The sequence below is a fragment of the Moschus berezovskii genome, chromosome 4, assembly GCF_049115385.1.
Source record: "Moschus berezovskii isolate FMDL1 chromosome 4, NW_MosBer_1.0, whole genome shotgun sequence".
NCBI lineage: Eukaryota > Metazoa > Chordata > Mammalia > Artiodactyla > Moschidae > Moschus > Moschus berezovskii.
The window spans coordinates 817978-835026 of NC_142463.1; the positions used below are offsets into that span (position 1 = coordinate 817978).

Consider the following 17049-nt stretch of genomic DNA (forward strand, 5'->3'; position numbering starts at 1 on the left):
CTGGGGTCGTGGCCTGTGTGGGTCAGACACCGAATGGTCACCCAGAGGGAGAGACTCTGAGCAAGAGTCCAGTCTCTCCCTCATCCTGCCTCCTGGAAGGCAGCTGGCACCACCAGCAAAGGTGTGGGGGGTGCGGGTGGGGACCCAGTCCATCTCGCTGAAGCCTGAGAACTAAGAGGGGTCCCTGGCGCTGCAGCCTTGTCAGGGCCTGGGACTGTGGGGCCGGACGACCTCAAAACCCAGAGTCCTCACTCATTAGGAGAAGCAAGTCACATCCCGAGCACCTTGTGAGCAGAGGCTCAGGTTGGTCACTGGAAACGCTGCTTAGTGGGCGTGTGACTCTGTCTGGGGTCTGCAGGACCCCTGTGTGCAGAGGCCCTGGGCCCAGTGGTCACGGGTGAGCCAGGGGAGGGTCATCTGACCAGAGCCTGTGAGCTGGGCAGCAAATGATGGCGGGAAGAAAGAGGCCCCTGCCCCCTGCCCTCAGAGTGCCAGTGGGGCCTGGGAGGGGCCGGGGCAGAGCCTGGGACCCTCTGCTGCCAACCACAGAGACCCCGCCAGGTTTCCTGCTACAGTCTGTGCGCACAGTTGCATTGGGAGGGGACTCTTCCCTCTTTCCTTCCCTCTTTCTTCCATGACAAAGTTCAAGGACTGTGGGCTCTAAGTTTCCTCATAGCCTCTAATTCTGGAATTCTGGGAGGAACTCTCTACAAAAATACTTGGATGCTCCTTAGATGGGCGCAAGGTGCAGAAAACCATGAGCCTGTGGATGTCCTCAGAGGTCACAGGCTAGCTCAGGTCACCAGGCAGCAGTCTGCAGGGCACCCCTTCTTGCCTACGAGTGTCTATCCCAGCTCTCCTGGAAGTGGCCTTCACGGTTTCAGGGTTTACCCCACCCCCACCCCCAGCCTCGTGGTTCCCTGGAGCTGCCACCACCCAGGCTCCAGGAATAAGGACAGGGCCCCAGTCTGCCCATCTGAGCCCTGTGGCTCCCAGGATCCACTCAAGGACATCAAATGGTTCAAGATGGCTGTGGGCAGCAGCTCTCAGGACTCATGGGGAGAAGGGTGCTCTGTGTCTGCTGGCCATCTTGCCAGCTTTCACCTTGAGCCTGCCCAAGAATGACAGGCGAGAGGCAAGGAGTTGAGGGTACCATGGGAGCGCCTGGATCCAGCCTTGCCTGAAGCAGTACGTACCTGGTACTGCTCAGGTCCGTGAGCTAGACTTTCCACATCTTTCTGCTGGCCTGCGATGGGTTTCTGCTGCCTGCCACCTGGCCAGTGCTTCCCCCTCTCAGGAAGGCTGTCCTGGGCACAGTGACCTCTTCCGGCACTGCGTTTGCCACTCACTGACAGCCTCTCTCCCAAGGACACACACTTGCCCTGCCCCACAGTCGCTGAGTGACCGCCCATCCTCACTGCACTGTGGGCTCCTGGAGGTCAAGGCCACATGAACACTTGCCGGTAGGTCCCCAGGTACCTGAGATCCGCTGTCTCCTTGGCCATGAGCTGACCTTGCTTCTCCAGGGCCTCCTGCTTGGCCAGCAGCTGGACTCGCTCTTCAGACAAAGCCTCCTTCTCCTGCAGGGCCCTCTGGAGAGCGGCCATCTGGGCCTCCTGGTCCTGCAGGCTCTGGGCCAGCTGCTTCCCCAGGGCCTGTTTCTTGCATGTGACCTAGAGGAGGAGGAGGGGAAAGTCCGGCAGAGAGTGGGAGGGTTACGAGGGGCCTCTCGAGGGAAAAGAAGGGCTTCGGAAAAAGTGGTTTTCTTCAGAACAGCGACAGAGGAAAGACGGAGGAGGAGCGTGGCCAGGAGACGCAGAGGACCCCCCAGGGCATGTGCGTCTCCACAGCAGAGGGGCCTCCGTTCCTGAAACAGGGATGGAGAAATTATTGGACTGAGCACCGCCAGGTGGGACCCAGCTGTCAATCTAAACAGCAACCTTGGTTGGGCCACACGTTTCCGGGGTTGGGAGACATTGCACAGAAATGTGAAGAAGGAGACAGAAGACCGGACTGTTGCAGACCAACACCTCCACCAAGAACATCACAAAAATCTGGACAAAATCTACCACAGGAGTCCGCATAGGGCCTCAGAGAGCGGCCCAGGCAGCTGAGACCGAAGGAGCCAAAGTCTCAAGGAAAAGGAGGCAGAGGAGTGAGGCCACCACTCAGCATCTCTTCTCTCCTTGGAGCATGTGCTGATTTAAGTCTGGGCTGAGGAGCTGAGAAGCCAGGGAGAGCCTCCAGCAGTCCTGTGTCTTTAGGAGTTTTAGAACTCGAGCTTACGGACCTCAGGGCAGAGGGTCCTGATAAGCATCCTAGGCTTCCGGTTGTAATCACAGGAGGGCTTCATCCTCCTGGCGGTGGTGAAGCAGAGCAGACACTCCCCCCAAACCTGGCTTCCCTGCAGCTCAGTCAGTAAAGAATCTGCCTGCAGTGCAGGAGACCCGGGTTCCATCCCCAGGTTGGGAAAGTCCCCCGGAGAAGGGAATGACTACCCACTCCAGTATCCTTGCCTGGAGAATTCCATGGACAGAGGAGCCTGGCGGGCTACAATCCATGGGGTCGCAAAGAGTCAGACAAGACCGAGCCACTAACACTTCCACTCTTCTAATTTTCCAAACCATGAAGATCAGGTGTGAATCATCTCAGTCATGGGTTACAGTGATCTACGTCCACTGCCTGCCAGAACCAAAAGTGAGTCCTCCCTAGAAGAACAGCATGATCGAGATCCTCAAATTATTCCTACAGTTTGTTATATTTAATACCTGGCTTTTATTCAGCACAGCCAGGCATGTCAGAGGTATAATCACATGGCAAAAAGCCACACGTAAGAACATAAAATAGACACACATGCCTCCCTGCCCATCTGGCTATACAGATATCGAAGTTATCAAACATGGACTTTAAAACAGCCGTGATTAACATGTTCAAGAAGATGGATGGCAAAATGTAGAGTTTCACAATAGAACCGGATGCTTAACAGAATAAGAGCAATGACACGACCATCTTAATAGAGTCAGGGACACACTCAAAACCCACTCATAGTTCAAAAGTCTCAGCATGCTAGGGACGAAAGAGAGCTTCCTCAATCTGATCGGAGGCGTCTATGGAAAACCTACAGGTTGCATCACACTTAACGGTGAAACTCTTTCCCCGCAGTCGGGTTTGGTATTAACAGAAAGATGGCCACTCTCACTGCTTTTTTTCAGTTCTGTTCTGTAGGTCTTTAGCCATTGAATTAAGAGAAGAGAGGAAAGTCGCTGAGATCAGAAAGGAAGTAAAACCGTGGTTATTCACAGATAACATGATAATGTACATGTAAAGTCCCGGTGCTTATCAGTCTATTTGTCAGGGTTGCATGATCAAAAAGTAATATGTGAGATTATATTTCTATATACTAGTAATGGACATAGAAAAATGAAATTGGAACAGCAAGGCATAATATCAAATCCAGGGATTAATTTAATCAAAGGTGTGTTAGGCTCTACGCTGAAAACCACAAAACACGGCTGAGAGGAACTCAGTAAAGAAAAAACGGACAGCGGCACCCCGTTTGCCGACAGACAGCTGGACACAGTGAAGGTGCCCGTCACACGCTGACCTGTTAGCTCAGCAAGATCCCCGTCAAAGCTCCGCCAGGTTTGCTTGGGTGTAGAAATCGACAAATTGGATTCTAAAATGTAAATAACCATACGTTCCTGAAGGCTTAGATGGGAATAGTCAACATCACTTCATTACGAGATGTTAGAGCTACAGGACTGAAGACAGCGCGGTTCTGGTGAAGGGATGACGCGTGGATCGATCCGCACAGATCAACCTATGATCAGGGCACACGGACACACGCACGATCAATTAACGTTCAACAAGTTGCCAAGAGCAGCCAAGAAGGAAAGGAAAGCCTTTCAGACGCTGGTGCTGCAAGAGCTGGATATTAAAGTAAACAATAATGGACCTCAGTTCCCAATTCATACCACACACTCACAGTTTTCACACCCTCACGTACATCAGAATCACCAGGAGGGATGATTAAAGTCCAGATTCTTGGCCCCATCCACAGAGTTTCAGATCCAGTAGGTTTTGGGAGGGCAGCTGAGAATCTGCACGTTCAGCAAGTTCTCAAGAGCTGACTGACGCTGCTCGTCTGAGGAACACGCTGTGAGGGCCTCTGCTGTACCGGAGACTCAGCTTTAAGTGGGCCACAGACCTAAGAACTGGGGGAAACACGTTGGGATACTGTCTTGTCCTCGGGCTGGGCAAAAACTTCTCAGACAACACCTAGAAAATACTAACCACAAATTTTTAGAAAATTTGCTAAACTGAATATTGCCAAAGTTAAACTTTTCTGTCCATCAAAAATGCTGGCAACAAAATGTATACACAAACCACACAAACATGAGAACATCTGTCTGACAAAGTGGATCCAGGAGATGTGAACTAGAAACTCGTCACCAAAATGGGAAAACCCAGTAAAAGCAGACAACAGACCTGAACAGACACTGGACAAGATAAGGTGTACAAATGTCCAATAAGCACATGAAGATGTGCTTCATCCTTTTATCACCAGAAAATGGCCAGTAAAACCACAAAGGCATATAACTTCACACACAGAGAGCAGCCGGGCGGACAGCGCCAAATGGCGAGGCTGAGCAGCAGCTGGAAGCCTCCCGCCCTGCTGGCAAGGGGAATGATGCGCCCACTCGGGAAAACTGCGTGGCAGTTTCTTACCACGTTCGAGAACGTCTGCCCCGTGACTCCACAGTTCACTCTTAGGTATTTACCCAAGAGAAATGAGAATATCCGTGTGAGATTTGTGCACGCTTACTTGGAGCAGTCTTGTCCGCCTCCAAACTGGAAACAACCTGAAACCCAGCAGTGGGTGAAAGGGTAAACAGATGTACTTTATCCATACACGGAATATCACTAAGCCGTCAAAAGCAGGAGCTCTGGATACACCTAAGCACAGAGATAACGTTCAAAGATGTCACGCTGAGGGTGAGAAGCTGGGTTCCAACGTGTCTGCGCCCCATGACTCCATATGCAACAATATCTAAAGCTGGGGAAGCCAGTCCATGGTGACCAGGTCAGGGCAGAGGACGCCTGGGTGGCCATGCCACCGGGGAGCCTGCTGGGCTGGTGCCGACACGCTGCATGCTGACCACGGTGGTGGCCACACCAGGGCTCACCACTGTCAGCCCCCACTGGGCTGTGCACTGGCTTTACTGAAGGTAACGATGCGTCAAGCAAAACAGAGGGAAAGGACAGGACAGAGTCTGGGAAACAGGAAGAGGCGAGCCCGAGCCCCGAAGGTGACAGGCCATGCAGCTTGCATGCCACCGGGGGCCCAAGACTCTGCAGGGACGGGTTTCCACGTGCACCACCAAGGCTGCAGTCAGGAGAAAGCACACGTGCCGCAGCATCTTGTGCTTCGGAGTCTGAACTCCACGGGAGATCCACGTCGGCAGATTTGGGCATGGAGGCAGGGATGCGGCTGTGAGCGTGTGACTGGGCAGCTCTGTTGTGTGGATGTGGCCCTGGAAGGAGACAGTCAGGGGAGCCTTTCCCTTGAGTGTGTGACCGCTGGGCCTGAGGCCTTCAGCCCTCTGACTGGGGGACCCAGCGCCTGGTGCTGGGGACAGGCCTGATGCAGACGCCCTTTTTGTGTGCTGCTCCTCCATACCCTGCCTCCCACACCGGGAAGCTGGCTTCGAGTCGGCCAAGTCTGGCAGCCTGAGGTTAGAAAGTGCCGGCGCTGACGTCCGAGGGCCAGCGTGGCTTCTAAATCTGTGTGTGCCCGTCCACCCCAGAGGCGGGGTGGCCCTGCCGGACGGGGCCGGGGACTGGGAGCCCCACGGCCCCCTCACCTGGCCCACCTGCTGCTGCAGCTGGGCCCGTTCTCGCCGGAGTCGGGCCGCCTGACCCTCCAGCCGCTCCAGCCGCTCCTCCAGCCGCCCGCAGGCCCGTTGCAGGCCCCTCCTCTCGGCCCGCAGGAGTTCCACCTGCCGCTCGGCCTGCGCCAGCTGCTCCTGGGCACCCGCCTGCCCCTGCGCCAGCATCTGCTGCTGTGCCCGCAGCTCTTCCCGCTCCTGCTCCAGCTGCCAGGTGGGGGGCACAGGGGTGGTCCATGTGCAGACCCAAGCCCCACACACCCTCGTCCCAAGTCCAGGAGTGGAGGCGGTGGGGAGCAGGATGGATGAAAGGGGAGCCCTGAGCTCGGGGGGCCGGGGCTGGACCGGGGCTCACGGCCGCTCTGGGGAAGCAGGACCGGGGGAGGTCCGTCCCCCTGGGCCCTCGTCTCACCTGCAGGACCAGGTGGTTCAGGGAGCCTTTGTCCTGAGCCAGCGCCTCCGTCACAGCAGCCATCTTGGCCAGGGAATCCCTCTGCTCCACCCCCTCTGCCTTGAGCCGGCTCGTGAGCAGCTCCAGCTCAGCTTTGCTGGACTCGGCCTAGGGTGGGGAGGGCAGAGGTCACCCAGCAGGGAAGCCAGGACGGCTTCTAGATCTGGGGGAGCCGCAGTGGGGTGGGGAGTGAGCTGTGCGTCATGGAGGTATGCAAGCTGGAGCTCTGGGGGGGCCTGGAATTGGTCCCGAAATGGCAAGGCCCCGGGGGTGGATGGTGGCTCCTGGGTCCAAGGCTGTAGCCAGGGGAGGTGAGCGGGAAGCCAAGAGAGGGACCCCAAGAGCAGCTGTGGCCAGCACTCAGGAGAACGGGCTGGGGCACACTGGTCGGGGACCAAGGAGGCCACCCCGAGGCTGGAGCCAGGTAGGACAGGGGTGAGGCAGGGCGGCCATGGGACAGCACTGAGGCTGGAGCCGGGGGATGGCCTGTGAGCCCAGGCCGGCGAGGACAGGGAGGGGCGGGGCGGCCGGGGGCGCACCCGGGCCAGGGCGCTGTGTAGACCCTCCCTCTCGCTCTCCAGGATGTCCCTGTGCAGCCGCACTGAGTCCAGCGCCTCCTGGGCTGACACCAGCTCCGTCTTGAGCCCCGAGACCGTGCCCTCCAGCTGCTCCAGGCGCCCTTGACTGAGACCCAGAAACAGAGGGCAGAGGGCGTGAGGCCACCTCAGGACGAGAGCCAGGCCACCTCATGGGACCCGCAGGGAGGGTGACCGCCCGCGGCTGCCCCCAAGGCGCGGGGCCCTGGAGGAGCACACGTTCCCTGCAGGCCCGGAGTTGCTGCTCGGATCTGGGTGACAGCCTGGGCCCGGAGAGGGCACCCACGCTGGGGCCCACCCTGGTGGGGCCCAGGGATCGGGGTGGGTTTGCCCAGGGTGGGGGGCTGGCACTGGGCTGGACTTGGGGTGGGTGTGTGAGTGGCGGTGGGCGGTGGTCAGCGTGAGAGGGGCCTGTGGTCTCAGTACCACCCCCTGATGAGGCTGGTGAAGATGCAGTCCCGGGGGTGGGGGGACGCGGGGCCGGGGACTGTGAGGCCCACTGGAGGCCCACCTGCTCTCCAGCGCCCTCTGGCTGCGCTCGCCCCGCCGCTCCAGCGCCTCCTTCTGCTCTGCGCACTGCTGGAGGCTCCTCTGCAGCTCTGTGTTCCTGGCCTCCAGGCTCTGCTTCTCGGTGTGGGACGTGGCTGCCTCCCCCCTCAGCACCTCAACTGCCTTCTCGAGAGCCGTCTTTTCTCTGGAAGCAGGAGAGGCCAGGGCTGGGGGTCCTGGGTATACTCGAGTCTCTGCCCAGCGCCTGGGGGGCGAACAGGGCAAGGGGGCCACGGAGGCCGCTCGGGGTTGGCCTCAGGGACACGTGCGGACCACCCCCAGCCTGTCTGTCCAGGTAGGGTGGCTCCCTGGGGGGGGCCTTGCGGGAGCCTGTAAACTCCGGAGGGCCTGACCCCGGGGCGTCCCTGCGCTAAGCCCAGCCAGTCTGGCGAGACCCCATGGGGAGGAGGGACCCCGGCCTGCCAGGGCCCCCACATCTCCAGGTGCTGCTCACCCGCCCGACGGCCGACCCTGGAGACCCGCGCCCTTGTCAGAGCTGAGCTCACCGCTCACCCCCCGCCCCAAACTCGAGGTCCGCTCTGCAGGACACCCGCCAGCCAGGACTGGATCTTAGCTGCTGCCCACCCGGCCGGGCCCCGAAGCATGGCGTCCTGAGGCCCCACGCCCCAAATGCCTCCTGACTCAGCCGCTCATCCCCGTGTTGGCGGGCCGCTGGCCTGTCCCCCCCAGTCCCCAGGACGCTGCAGTCTAGCCGCCTGTGGGAAGGCAGTGTCCCAGCCAACAGCCCCCGGTGGCCCCCGCCCCAGTGACCACTGCACCTCGGCAGGCTGAGGTGGCCCTGCCTGCCCACCCCACACTCTGCCTCTGCCCATCGCCCCTACCAGAAGGCCCTCCCAAGACCTCACGGGCTCCCCCATTCCTGCCAGGCGGAAGCTGCCCACTCCCGTCCCGGCCCACGGCCTGTGCGTGAGCAGGGCTGGGTCTCCCCTTCCCTTGGAAGCCCTGTCCCAGCACTGAGTGCACGGTCGGGCCCTCCAGAGAAGGGGCAGCCCCGAGGGGCCCGCAGCCCTGACCCCTGGGTGAGCGAGGGGAAGTGCGGGAGGCTGCCTCCTGCACGAAGCCTTCCTGGGCTGCCCGCATGCTCCCACCTCACGCTCCGGCTCAGGCAGGGGTCTGGGAAGCTCAGGGCTACAGATGCTGGGAGTTCTCTTCCCGCCCCGGGGCAGTCAGACGTGCACAGAAGCATCCAGACAGCCTCTTGGCCAAGTGCACCAGGAGACACCAGGCCCACAGGACACGCCAAGAGGGCCGGCAGGGAACTGGGGGGTCTGTGGACCCCCTGCGAGGGATGGTCCAGACCCCTGGAGGCCTCTCGGCAGTGGGCACGGGGCAGCAGGGCTGGAGCACAGCCTGGTCCCAGGAGGGGCATCTGGGAGGCAGGCCGATGGGCAGGGCTTTGGGAAGATGAGTCCTGGACACAGCCCAGGTGGGCCCAGAGCAGGAAGAGGAGTGCTCAGTGCAGGCAGGGCTTTGGGGTGAAGAGGGAGGGAAGCAGCCCCCATCTGGATGTTTTCACTTCTGCTCCTGGAGGGTCTCATGGAGGAGATGGCCCTGTCCACTCACCTCACCTCCCCAGGAGCTGGTTCTCCTGGAGGGCCTCATGGAGGAGGTGGCTCTGCCCATCCGCCAGCCTCACCTCCCCAGGAGCTTGTTCTGGAGGGCCTCATGGAGGAGGTGGCCCTGTCCACTCACCTCACCTCCCCAGGAGCTGGTTCTCCTGGAGAGCTTCATGGAGGAGGTGGCCCTGCCTGCCCGCCAGCCTCACCTCACCAGGAGCTCACTGGCCTCGCGGCTCCACTGTGCCTCCCGGCTCTGTGCTTCCAGCTTGCCCAGGAGGTCCTGGCGCTCCTCCTGCAGGAGGCTTCTTGAGGCCTGCAGCTCCCGCTGGCTCTCAGACAGCTGCTCCTGGAGCCCTGCGGCCCTTGTCTCGGACGACTCCAGTTGCTGGCGCAGCTCCTGCCCAGGAGTGGGGGTGCCTTGAACTCCTGTGGCCTGGCCAGGCCTCTGAACACAGAAGCCATCCAGGGCCCCAACTCCCAGAGAAAGGATGCAGTTCCGACTAGAGACCGACCCTAGGTGCAGGGCCAGGCGCCTGGGGGGTCAGCCTCCTGGGGTCAGCCTCCTGGAGTCAGCCTCCTGGGGTCAGACTCCTGGGGGCCACGGGCAGGCCCATAGTGGCCCTTCTCAGCCTGGCAGGCTTTGTGTTCACCTGCTCCCGCTGCCGGCGCCTCTGAATAGTTGCCCACACGGCCCACAGTGCTGAGTCCAGGGCGGCCGGGGACTCAGCCCTCAGGGGGAACCCGGCGTGCAGGGGGCTCCTCTGTTGACCCTGCACACCCTCGCCTTCAGCACCACTGCCCCTTGCCAGCTCCTCGCTCCCCGCGTCTGCCTGGGCCACCTTCAGGGAGCAGAGAGGATGGAGCTCAGGGCTGAGGTCACACGGGTCCTGCCAGACCATCTCCCAGGCCAGCCTGAACCGTGGGGGCCCTGCGGCCCGTCGGCTGCCCATGTGGGAAGGACCCAGCTGGGCCTGCACCTGTGTGATGCTGTGCAAGAGGAGCCTCAGGGTCTCCACCTCCGTCCTCGAGTCCCCCGGGGCTGTCGGGCCTCCGCTGCCATGCTGGGACTCCTGGGGGGACAGGGGGTGAGGGAGGCTGCTCAGCGAGGCCCAGGTCCCCCCCCCCAGCCGCCCCCACCCAGCCACGCACCAGTCTCTGCACGTGTGTTGCCAGGGAAGAGATGGCTCTCTCCTTGCTCGCGTTTTGCTCCGTGAGCTTCTCCACCAGCAGCGTCTGCTCTGCAAGTCTGGGGACAGTGGGGTGGGGCAGGGCCATCCGCACGGAAATCAGAGCCCAGGGCGCTGGCAGGCCTGGGATCCCGGCTCTGTCTGCCTCCTCCGCTGTGTGTGCGGCCTGCCTGCGGCCATCAGCCACCTCTGATCCCCACTGCGGTCAGACGCCCCTCTCCGGCTCTCGGCTCCCATTATCTTGGGGGTCAGCGTAGACCCTGAGTTCAGCACCGAGCTCCCACTGTGACCCGGACTCAGCTCGCCAGCCCCACGGCAAGGCTTCCTCGGCTCAACCTGCCCCGGTCGTGCCCTGCCCCTCCCTGTTCCTTCCCAGGAACCAGCTTCTTCTCTGACCCCGGGCCTCCCTTGGGCCTCCCGTTCCTAGACCCAGAGCCCTGGACGCCTGCGTACCTGGCCTGGAGTGCCGCCTTCTCCGCCGCCCAGCGGCCTTGCAGCTGCAGCACCTCCCGCGCCCTGTCCCGCAGCTGCTGCTCCAGGGCGGCGGCCGCGCTGCTGGCCGTCAGCCGCAGGTTGGAGCCGAGGTTCAGGCAGGCCGTGTGCAGGCGCCGGGCCATCTTGGCCATGTCCGCCCGCAGGTCAGCGAGACCGCTGCAAGACCAGGGTGCACCCGGCTGAGCCTCAGGGCTGTCTGTGGGCTCAGCCTGGGGCTCCACGCTGGCTGGGACAGGTGGGGTCTGGTCTCAGGACAGTGGTCTGCCCACCTCAGCAGAGGACCCACAGGTGGCATCACAGCCGGGCAGGGCTGGGCCAGGACGCACAGGATGGGCTGTCCACCTGGAGCGGGACTTGGACCGTCTGAGCCTCAAGGGCCCAGGACCACTGGGGTGAGGTGCCTGGGCAGGACCAAGCTCCATGCAAGTCAGTCTGCCACTGCTGACGGCGGCTCTCTGACTGGCCTGCCTGCTCGTGCCGCCCGGCTCCCTGCCTGACCCACTTTGTGCCTCCGGCCACCTCCCCCAGGGCGCCCTCTGTCCCCCGTGGGCCAGCGGGTGGGCATGCACCTCTCGGCGGCTACACGCAGCTCGGCCAGGTGTCCCCGGAGCGCGGTGACCTGCCTCTGCAGGAGGGTGTCCTGGGGCTGCCCTGAGCAGGCGCGCCTGGCCTGCGGGCAAGAGGCGGAGGCCAGGCTGAGGGGTGGTGGGGCCCGCGACCCCATTCACCCCCTCCGGGGGTGGGGAGAGAGCTCGTCATCAGCCTCTGTGGCCCCCTCTCCCCCACAACAATCAGACTGCCCCCTACCTGGGCCAGCGCTTGGCTCCCCTCCCAGAGGCTGTAGGGGTGAGCACCCCCAGCTCCAGAACCAGGACCCCCTCAGCCTGGTCCCCCTGTGGGTGAAGGCAGCACTCAGCTGGGGTGTGGGCGGTGCGGGTGGGTGGGGGGTCGGGGGTGGGCGAGTGTTGAGGCTGCAGGATGCAGCCCTGTGTGGTCAGCGAGGTAAGCCTTGCAGGGAACTGTGCTGAAGCCGAGACTCAGAGTCCCGGCCTCCGCCCCACCTTCCCAGCCCTGCGCTGGGCCGGGTCCCGAACGCTGAGCTCAGAGGCCCGGCTCTCCAGGCTCCCTCAGCCCCTCCGCCTGGTGGAGCCCCAGTGCTTTTCGGTGTTGCTTCAGACAAAACCGAAGGCCCTCTGGCTCCAGACCCACACCCCCACCCGCCCCTTCACAGGCCTTTGCTGAGCCCCCTCGCCGACCCCCACTGAGGTCCCCCCACGAGCCCAAATGCCCCCTGCGGTGACCGTCTCCGGCACTGCCCCTGGTCCTGGGCCAGAGCCCTGTGTACACGCCCCCCGCCCACTGCGGTCATCGAGAGCCCTGGTAACACGGAGGGGTGGACACCCGGCCCCGCCTGCCCGAGACTGATGGAAATACAGGACACGCCGGACTCCACAGCTTCTGGAAGCGAGGTTGGGTGGCCAGTGTGGTAAGGGACGCGCAGGCCAGGGACGGGTAAAGTTCCTGACTCGAGAGCGACTTGCCAAACAGCAACTTGAACCTGTTTCTTTGACCACAGGACCTCCAAGGACAGAGGGGAAAGCCTGGGTCTCCCCAAGGGGGAATCTACTCACCTATAGGAGTGACCCCCCCAAGTTGCACAAGCAAGGTGTGCTGGAGGCTGGCAGGCCTGCACACACACACGCGTGCACACACATACACGGCTGCCTGCAGGGCATTGTGAGAAGGTGAACCAGCACGCGCACACACACACACACACACCAGCCAGCACACACACAGACACACACACAGACACACACACACACCAGCCAGCACACACACAGACACACACACACACACACACACCAGCCAGCACACACACAGACACACAGACACACACACACACCAGCCAGCACACACACAGACACACACACACACACACACACCAGCCAGCACACACACAGACACACACACACACACACACACACCCTGTAGGGGGGCAGTGCCAGGACACACACACACACACACACACACACACACACACACACACACACTCCCTGTAGGGGGGCAGTGTCCCCGCGATTCCCACGGGCGGGAGCTGGGGAGCACCTCTCTGTGGGTCTGGCGCTGTGCCTCCCGTAGCACACACACACACACTCCCTGTAGGGGGGCAGTGTCCCCGTGATTCCCACGGGCGGGAGCTGGGGAGCACCTCTCTGTGGGTCCGGCGCTGTGCCTCCCATAGCACACATACACACACACACCCTGTAGGGGGGCAGTGTCCCCGCGATTCCCACGGGCGGGAGCTGGGGAGCACCTCTCTGTGGGTCCGGCGCTGTGCGTCCCGTGGCCCCAGCTCGGCCCGCGGATGGAGCACGCTGCCTGTCGTCCTGGCCAGCTCCTTGGCCAGCCTGTCGTGGGCCTTTCTCATCTGCTCCAGCTGCGCCCGCAGGAGGGCGTTCACCTGGGAGAGGCTGGTGCTCCTGGACGGGCAGGGACGTGGCAGCGTGATCGTGGGCGGGTAGCCTCCCCCTACAGACATGCTCAGACCCCCAGGCCCCAGACACCCCAGGCTGATGATCCCAGCTCGACTGTGCAGCCCCACCGTCCCTAAGTGGCGCTGACGGCCTGCAGTGGCTCCCCTGTGGACAGAAAACGGAGGCCTGCCTCGGGTCCCCTCTGGCTCCCGCCCCCCCACCGACATACCTGCTGTCCCTCCTCCCACCTGAGCTCCCTGGCTCTGCCCCACAACAGGGTGTGACCAGCAAGAGGTTCAGGGCTCGGGAGCCCCAGGTGAGGGAACCAGGGCTCGGAGGGAGACGCGTCCCTGTCACGGGGCGGGCTGGGGGAGAGGGGGCAGGTGTGCCCCGGGGAGGGAGCAGCCCCTCTGTGACTGTGGGCCTCTCTCCCTGCAAGGCAGGCCTGTGTGTGGCTGCAGTCGGGGACCCCAAACCCTGCAGAGCCCACACTTCCCGGCCAGGCTGCGAGCCCACAGGAATTCCTCTGATCCTCTCCGCTCTGGGGCCGTCAGCCTCCTGGAGGTTTATTTTCTGCAGCCCCTGCCCCTACCCCACTGCTTCTCCAAAACTGGTTTTCAAGATGCTTCTCAGCACTGATCCTTTGCCAGTGTCCCTGTGTGTGTGTGTGTGTGTGTGTGTGTGTTAGTCACTCAATCGTGCCTGACTTTTTGTGACCCCATGGACTGCAGCCCTCCAGGCTCCTGTGTCCATGAGATTTTCCAGGCAAGGATACCGGAGTGGGTTGCCATTTCCTTCTCCAGGGGATCTTCCCAACTCAGGGGTTGAACCCAGGTCTCCTGCACTGCAGGCAGATTCTTTACAGTGTCCCTGGGGAGGAACCAAGTCCAGGAAGTACGCCACAGACAGCTTAACCTTCCCGGGTCTGGCGACAGAGCTGCCTTGGGGGCCCCGCCCCGCCTGCTCCCCTTGGCAGGGACCCTGGAGAGATGCTCTTCCCTCCAGGAGCATGTCCTGGGGCTCGGGGTTCCCTCTGGGGGCCTGGGGGTGACATACAAGTACCCACAGTGCGCAAATGAGCCAGGTCATGACCGCAGAGTGGCTTGAAGGCAAAGGAGGCTGGGGGTCAGGGCTGGAGCAGGAAGAAGAGTGGGATGGGGGGGAACCCAGAGACACCCGAGGACTGCTCAGGCCAACCAAGGTCCACAGGCAGCTCCAGTGACCTGCCCATAGCACGGGCCAGAGCCCCGGCTTCAGCTGGTGTTGGGGAGCTGGGGGTGGCACACCAGGGAGCAGACTGAGGCTCAGGGGTGTGGCCCCCGCCCTGCCCGATTCTGCATTCCCCTGGCTCTGACTCGGAGTCTCTGGAGGGGTCACCAACAGCCCAGGGCACCTGCCTTGCCGGTGGCTCAGCCTCACCTCTGCTCAGCCGCCTCCAGACGGTCCAGGGCCTTCTCCAGGTCCACACTATGCTCCAGCTCCGATCTCCGCAGCTGGGCCTTGGTGGCCTCTAGCCGGGCCTGCAGCTGGAGAGGCCATTGACCCACCTGGCTGGCTGCTTCCAAGCCCCGCGGGCCAGGCGGCTTGGGCACAGCACCCTCCCCGGGATGGTGGGAGGGTTCTGGGGGTCTCCAGCTGGGGTGGGGGTCAGGCTGGGGTCTGGGGTGTGGTCGACTGGGGTCTGGTCAGAGGGGTCAGGCTGGCGGCTGTCCCCACAGCGGCCCTGCGACTCATGACGTGGCCAGCTGAGGGCGCCCTGCAGAGGGTCAGGCCACTTGAGGGGACGTGGAGCTGGTCTGCGGTCACCTGCACGGCAGTGAGTGCACGTGGGGTCCCACCCCGCCTCTTCTGCCTGTGCTTGAACCTCTGTCTGCCCCCAGCCCCTCATCCAGCAGGGGGTTGAGGCCACCCCACGGTAGGTGGGCCTGCAGCCCCCAGGTGGGTATGGCGGCAGGGAAGCCCCTGGAACTGGCCCAGACCACCAGCGAGCCTGCAGGGCTGAGCTGATGGGAACCTCGCTCTGAGGGAAAGGGGTTGCCAGGGGCCGGGGGCGCCACCCAGATCTGCACCCAGAGCTCGTGCTGGGGTCCGACTGGGGGTCCGAGGAGGCGGGGAGGGCGGGGCTCCCCCAGGCCGGGTGGGGCTGGCGGCCGCGGAGGAGGGAGACAGACGCCCCGGAGCAGCCACGCCCACCTCCTCGGGGCACTCGGGGAGACCAGGCTCCTCCGTGGTCCGCGCAAGGGCGCGGGCTTGGCCTGGAGCGGGGATCTCACTGACTCACTGGGTTTCCTAATCTGGCTGCAGGGCTTCTGCGGCTTCTATTCCCACCGGCCTCTTGTTCCCAACAACTCCCCACCCTGTGCTAGGAAGACACCCCCACCCCCAGCTCCAGGCGGCCGGGGGGGAGGGCGGCAAGCTTGCCCAGTGCGCTGCCCCGCCGGTCCTGCCTGAGGAGCTCCCCGTGGGGGGCGGGGGGCTGGGGGTGAGGACTGGGGTGGGAGGCCCTTCGTGGGGCTGGGCCCTCAGGACCCAGGAGGAGGAGTGGCTGGCTGGGGCCGTCAGGCTTTCAGCCCCGGTCACCGGTCACACCAGAGACAGGACAGGACTGGGTCAGGTCTCAGCCCGCAGCCTGGCCCTGCACGGCTGGGACCTGTCGTGAACCTGTTCCTTCATCTGGGGTCGTCTGTCCCGCCGCATAGAGCGAGGGGCCGTGCAGACACAGGGGCTCTGAGCGCCCCCGTTGTGGGCCAGGCAGCCGCCCCATCCTGCTCAGAGGCCGTCACGACTTGGGGCGGTGGACACGAGACAGAGGTCCTGCCCGGTGACCCCCCTCTCCACTCTGCCTCACGTCCCCGCCCGCACACCAGGGGGCCCTCCCGGCCGCACAGGTTGGAGCCGAACAGCCTGTTGCTGCAGCCGGTCACCCTGGCAGGCCCTGTGGCCGCCGGGGACACTGAGGGTGTGCCCAGGGCCTGTCTGTCCACCTCGGCTGCCATGGGCGAGGCTGGGGTGCAGTCAGCTCCTTCCGGCCTGCCTGCCTCCCCTTGGCAGGTGTCTCGTGCTGGGCAGGGCACTGGCCCCACGGGTCGGGACTGTCCCGGCCACCCCTGGGCTCGGGCCGGCGGGCACACGTCGTCGCCTGAGCCGGGTGAGGCCCCGGGCACCATCCGGCCTCACCTGCCCGCTCCACCCTCAGTTTCTCTCTGTGGCGTAGGGTTTGGCTGTGGCCGACAGTCGTCCCCCTGCTGGCAGGCCCGCAGGTCACCCCAGGGCGGGCTTCCAGGCGCCCTGAGCACTCACCCGCTTCCTGACTGCGTTGTACCTGCCGGCCAGCTCGTCCCGCTCGGCGCCTGCCTGGGCCAGCAGGTCCTCCAGCCGGGACAGCTCATCCTGCGGGAGCGCGTGCTCATCTGGCCTGGGGCCTGGGGTGGCGGGGGGATCCTGGAGCCCTGCAGGTGCAGCACCAGGTCAGCCTGCTGACCAGCCCCTAGTCCGGTGGCCTTTCCGCCCTGCCCAGTGGCCCCTGATGTGGGGGAGCGGCGCCTCCTCTCCTCTGGGTGGGCACGTGCCCACCCACATCTCTCCCCAGTGCAGCCCAAACCAGCACAGCAGAGGGCCTGTGGGGGAGGCCTGGAGGCTGGGCACCCCCACTCCCGCCGGGCTTGAGAACTGCTGACCCAGGGCCATAGGGTCCCATCCAGCCGAGTAGGAATGGCTGCTCTAAGCACACAGGGGCTCTCTTGTTCTGTAACACACCCAGTGAGGCCCCTGGCTCCTCTAGGAGGCGGAGAGGCCCTCACTACCGAAAGGGGTCTCTGGGACAGGCTGG

General features: G+C 63.3%; 1 protein-coding gene across 1 annotated transcript in view; it reads right to left on the reverse strand.

The window, feature by feature from the left end:
• Positions 1-17049, reverse strand: part of CROCC2 (ciliary rootlet coiled-coil, rootletin family member 2) — a 54659-nt gene that overhangs the window by 28864 nt on the left and 8746 nt on the right. The window contains 14 exon segments of the mRNA XM_088836021.1: positions 1480-1673; positions 5865-6095; positions 6301-6447; positions 6879-7023; positions 7447-7629; positions 9271-9461; positions 9715-9903; positions 10042-10134; positions 10214-10310; positions 10705-10902; positions 11316-11416; positions 13061-13226; positions 14640-14746; positions 16521-16669. Coding sequence (XP_088692147.1) covers positions 1480-1673; positions 5865-6095; positions 6301-6447; positions 6879-7023; positions 7447-7629; positions 9271-9461; positions 9715-9903; positions 10042-10134; positions 10214-10310; positions 10705-10902; positions 11316-11416; positions 13061-13226; positions 14640-14746; positions 16521-16669 — 2191 coding nt within the window.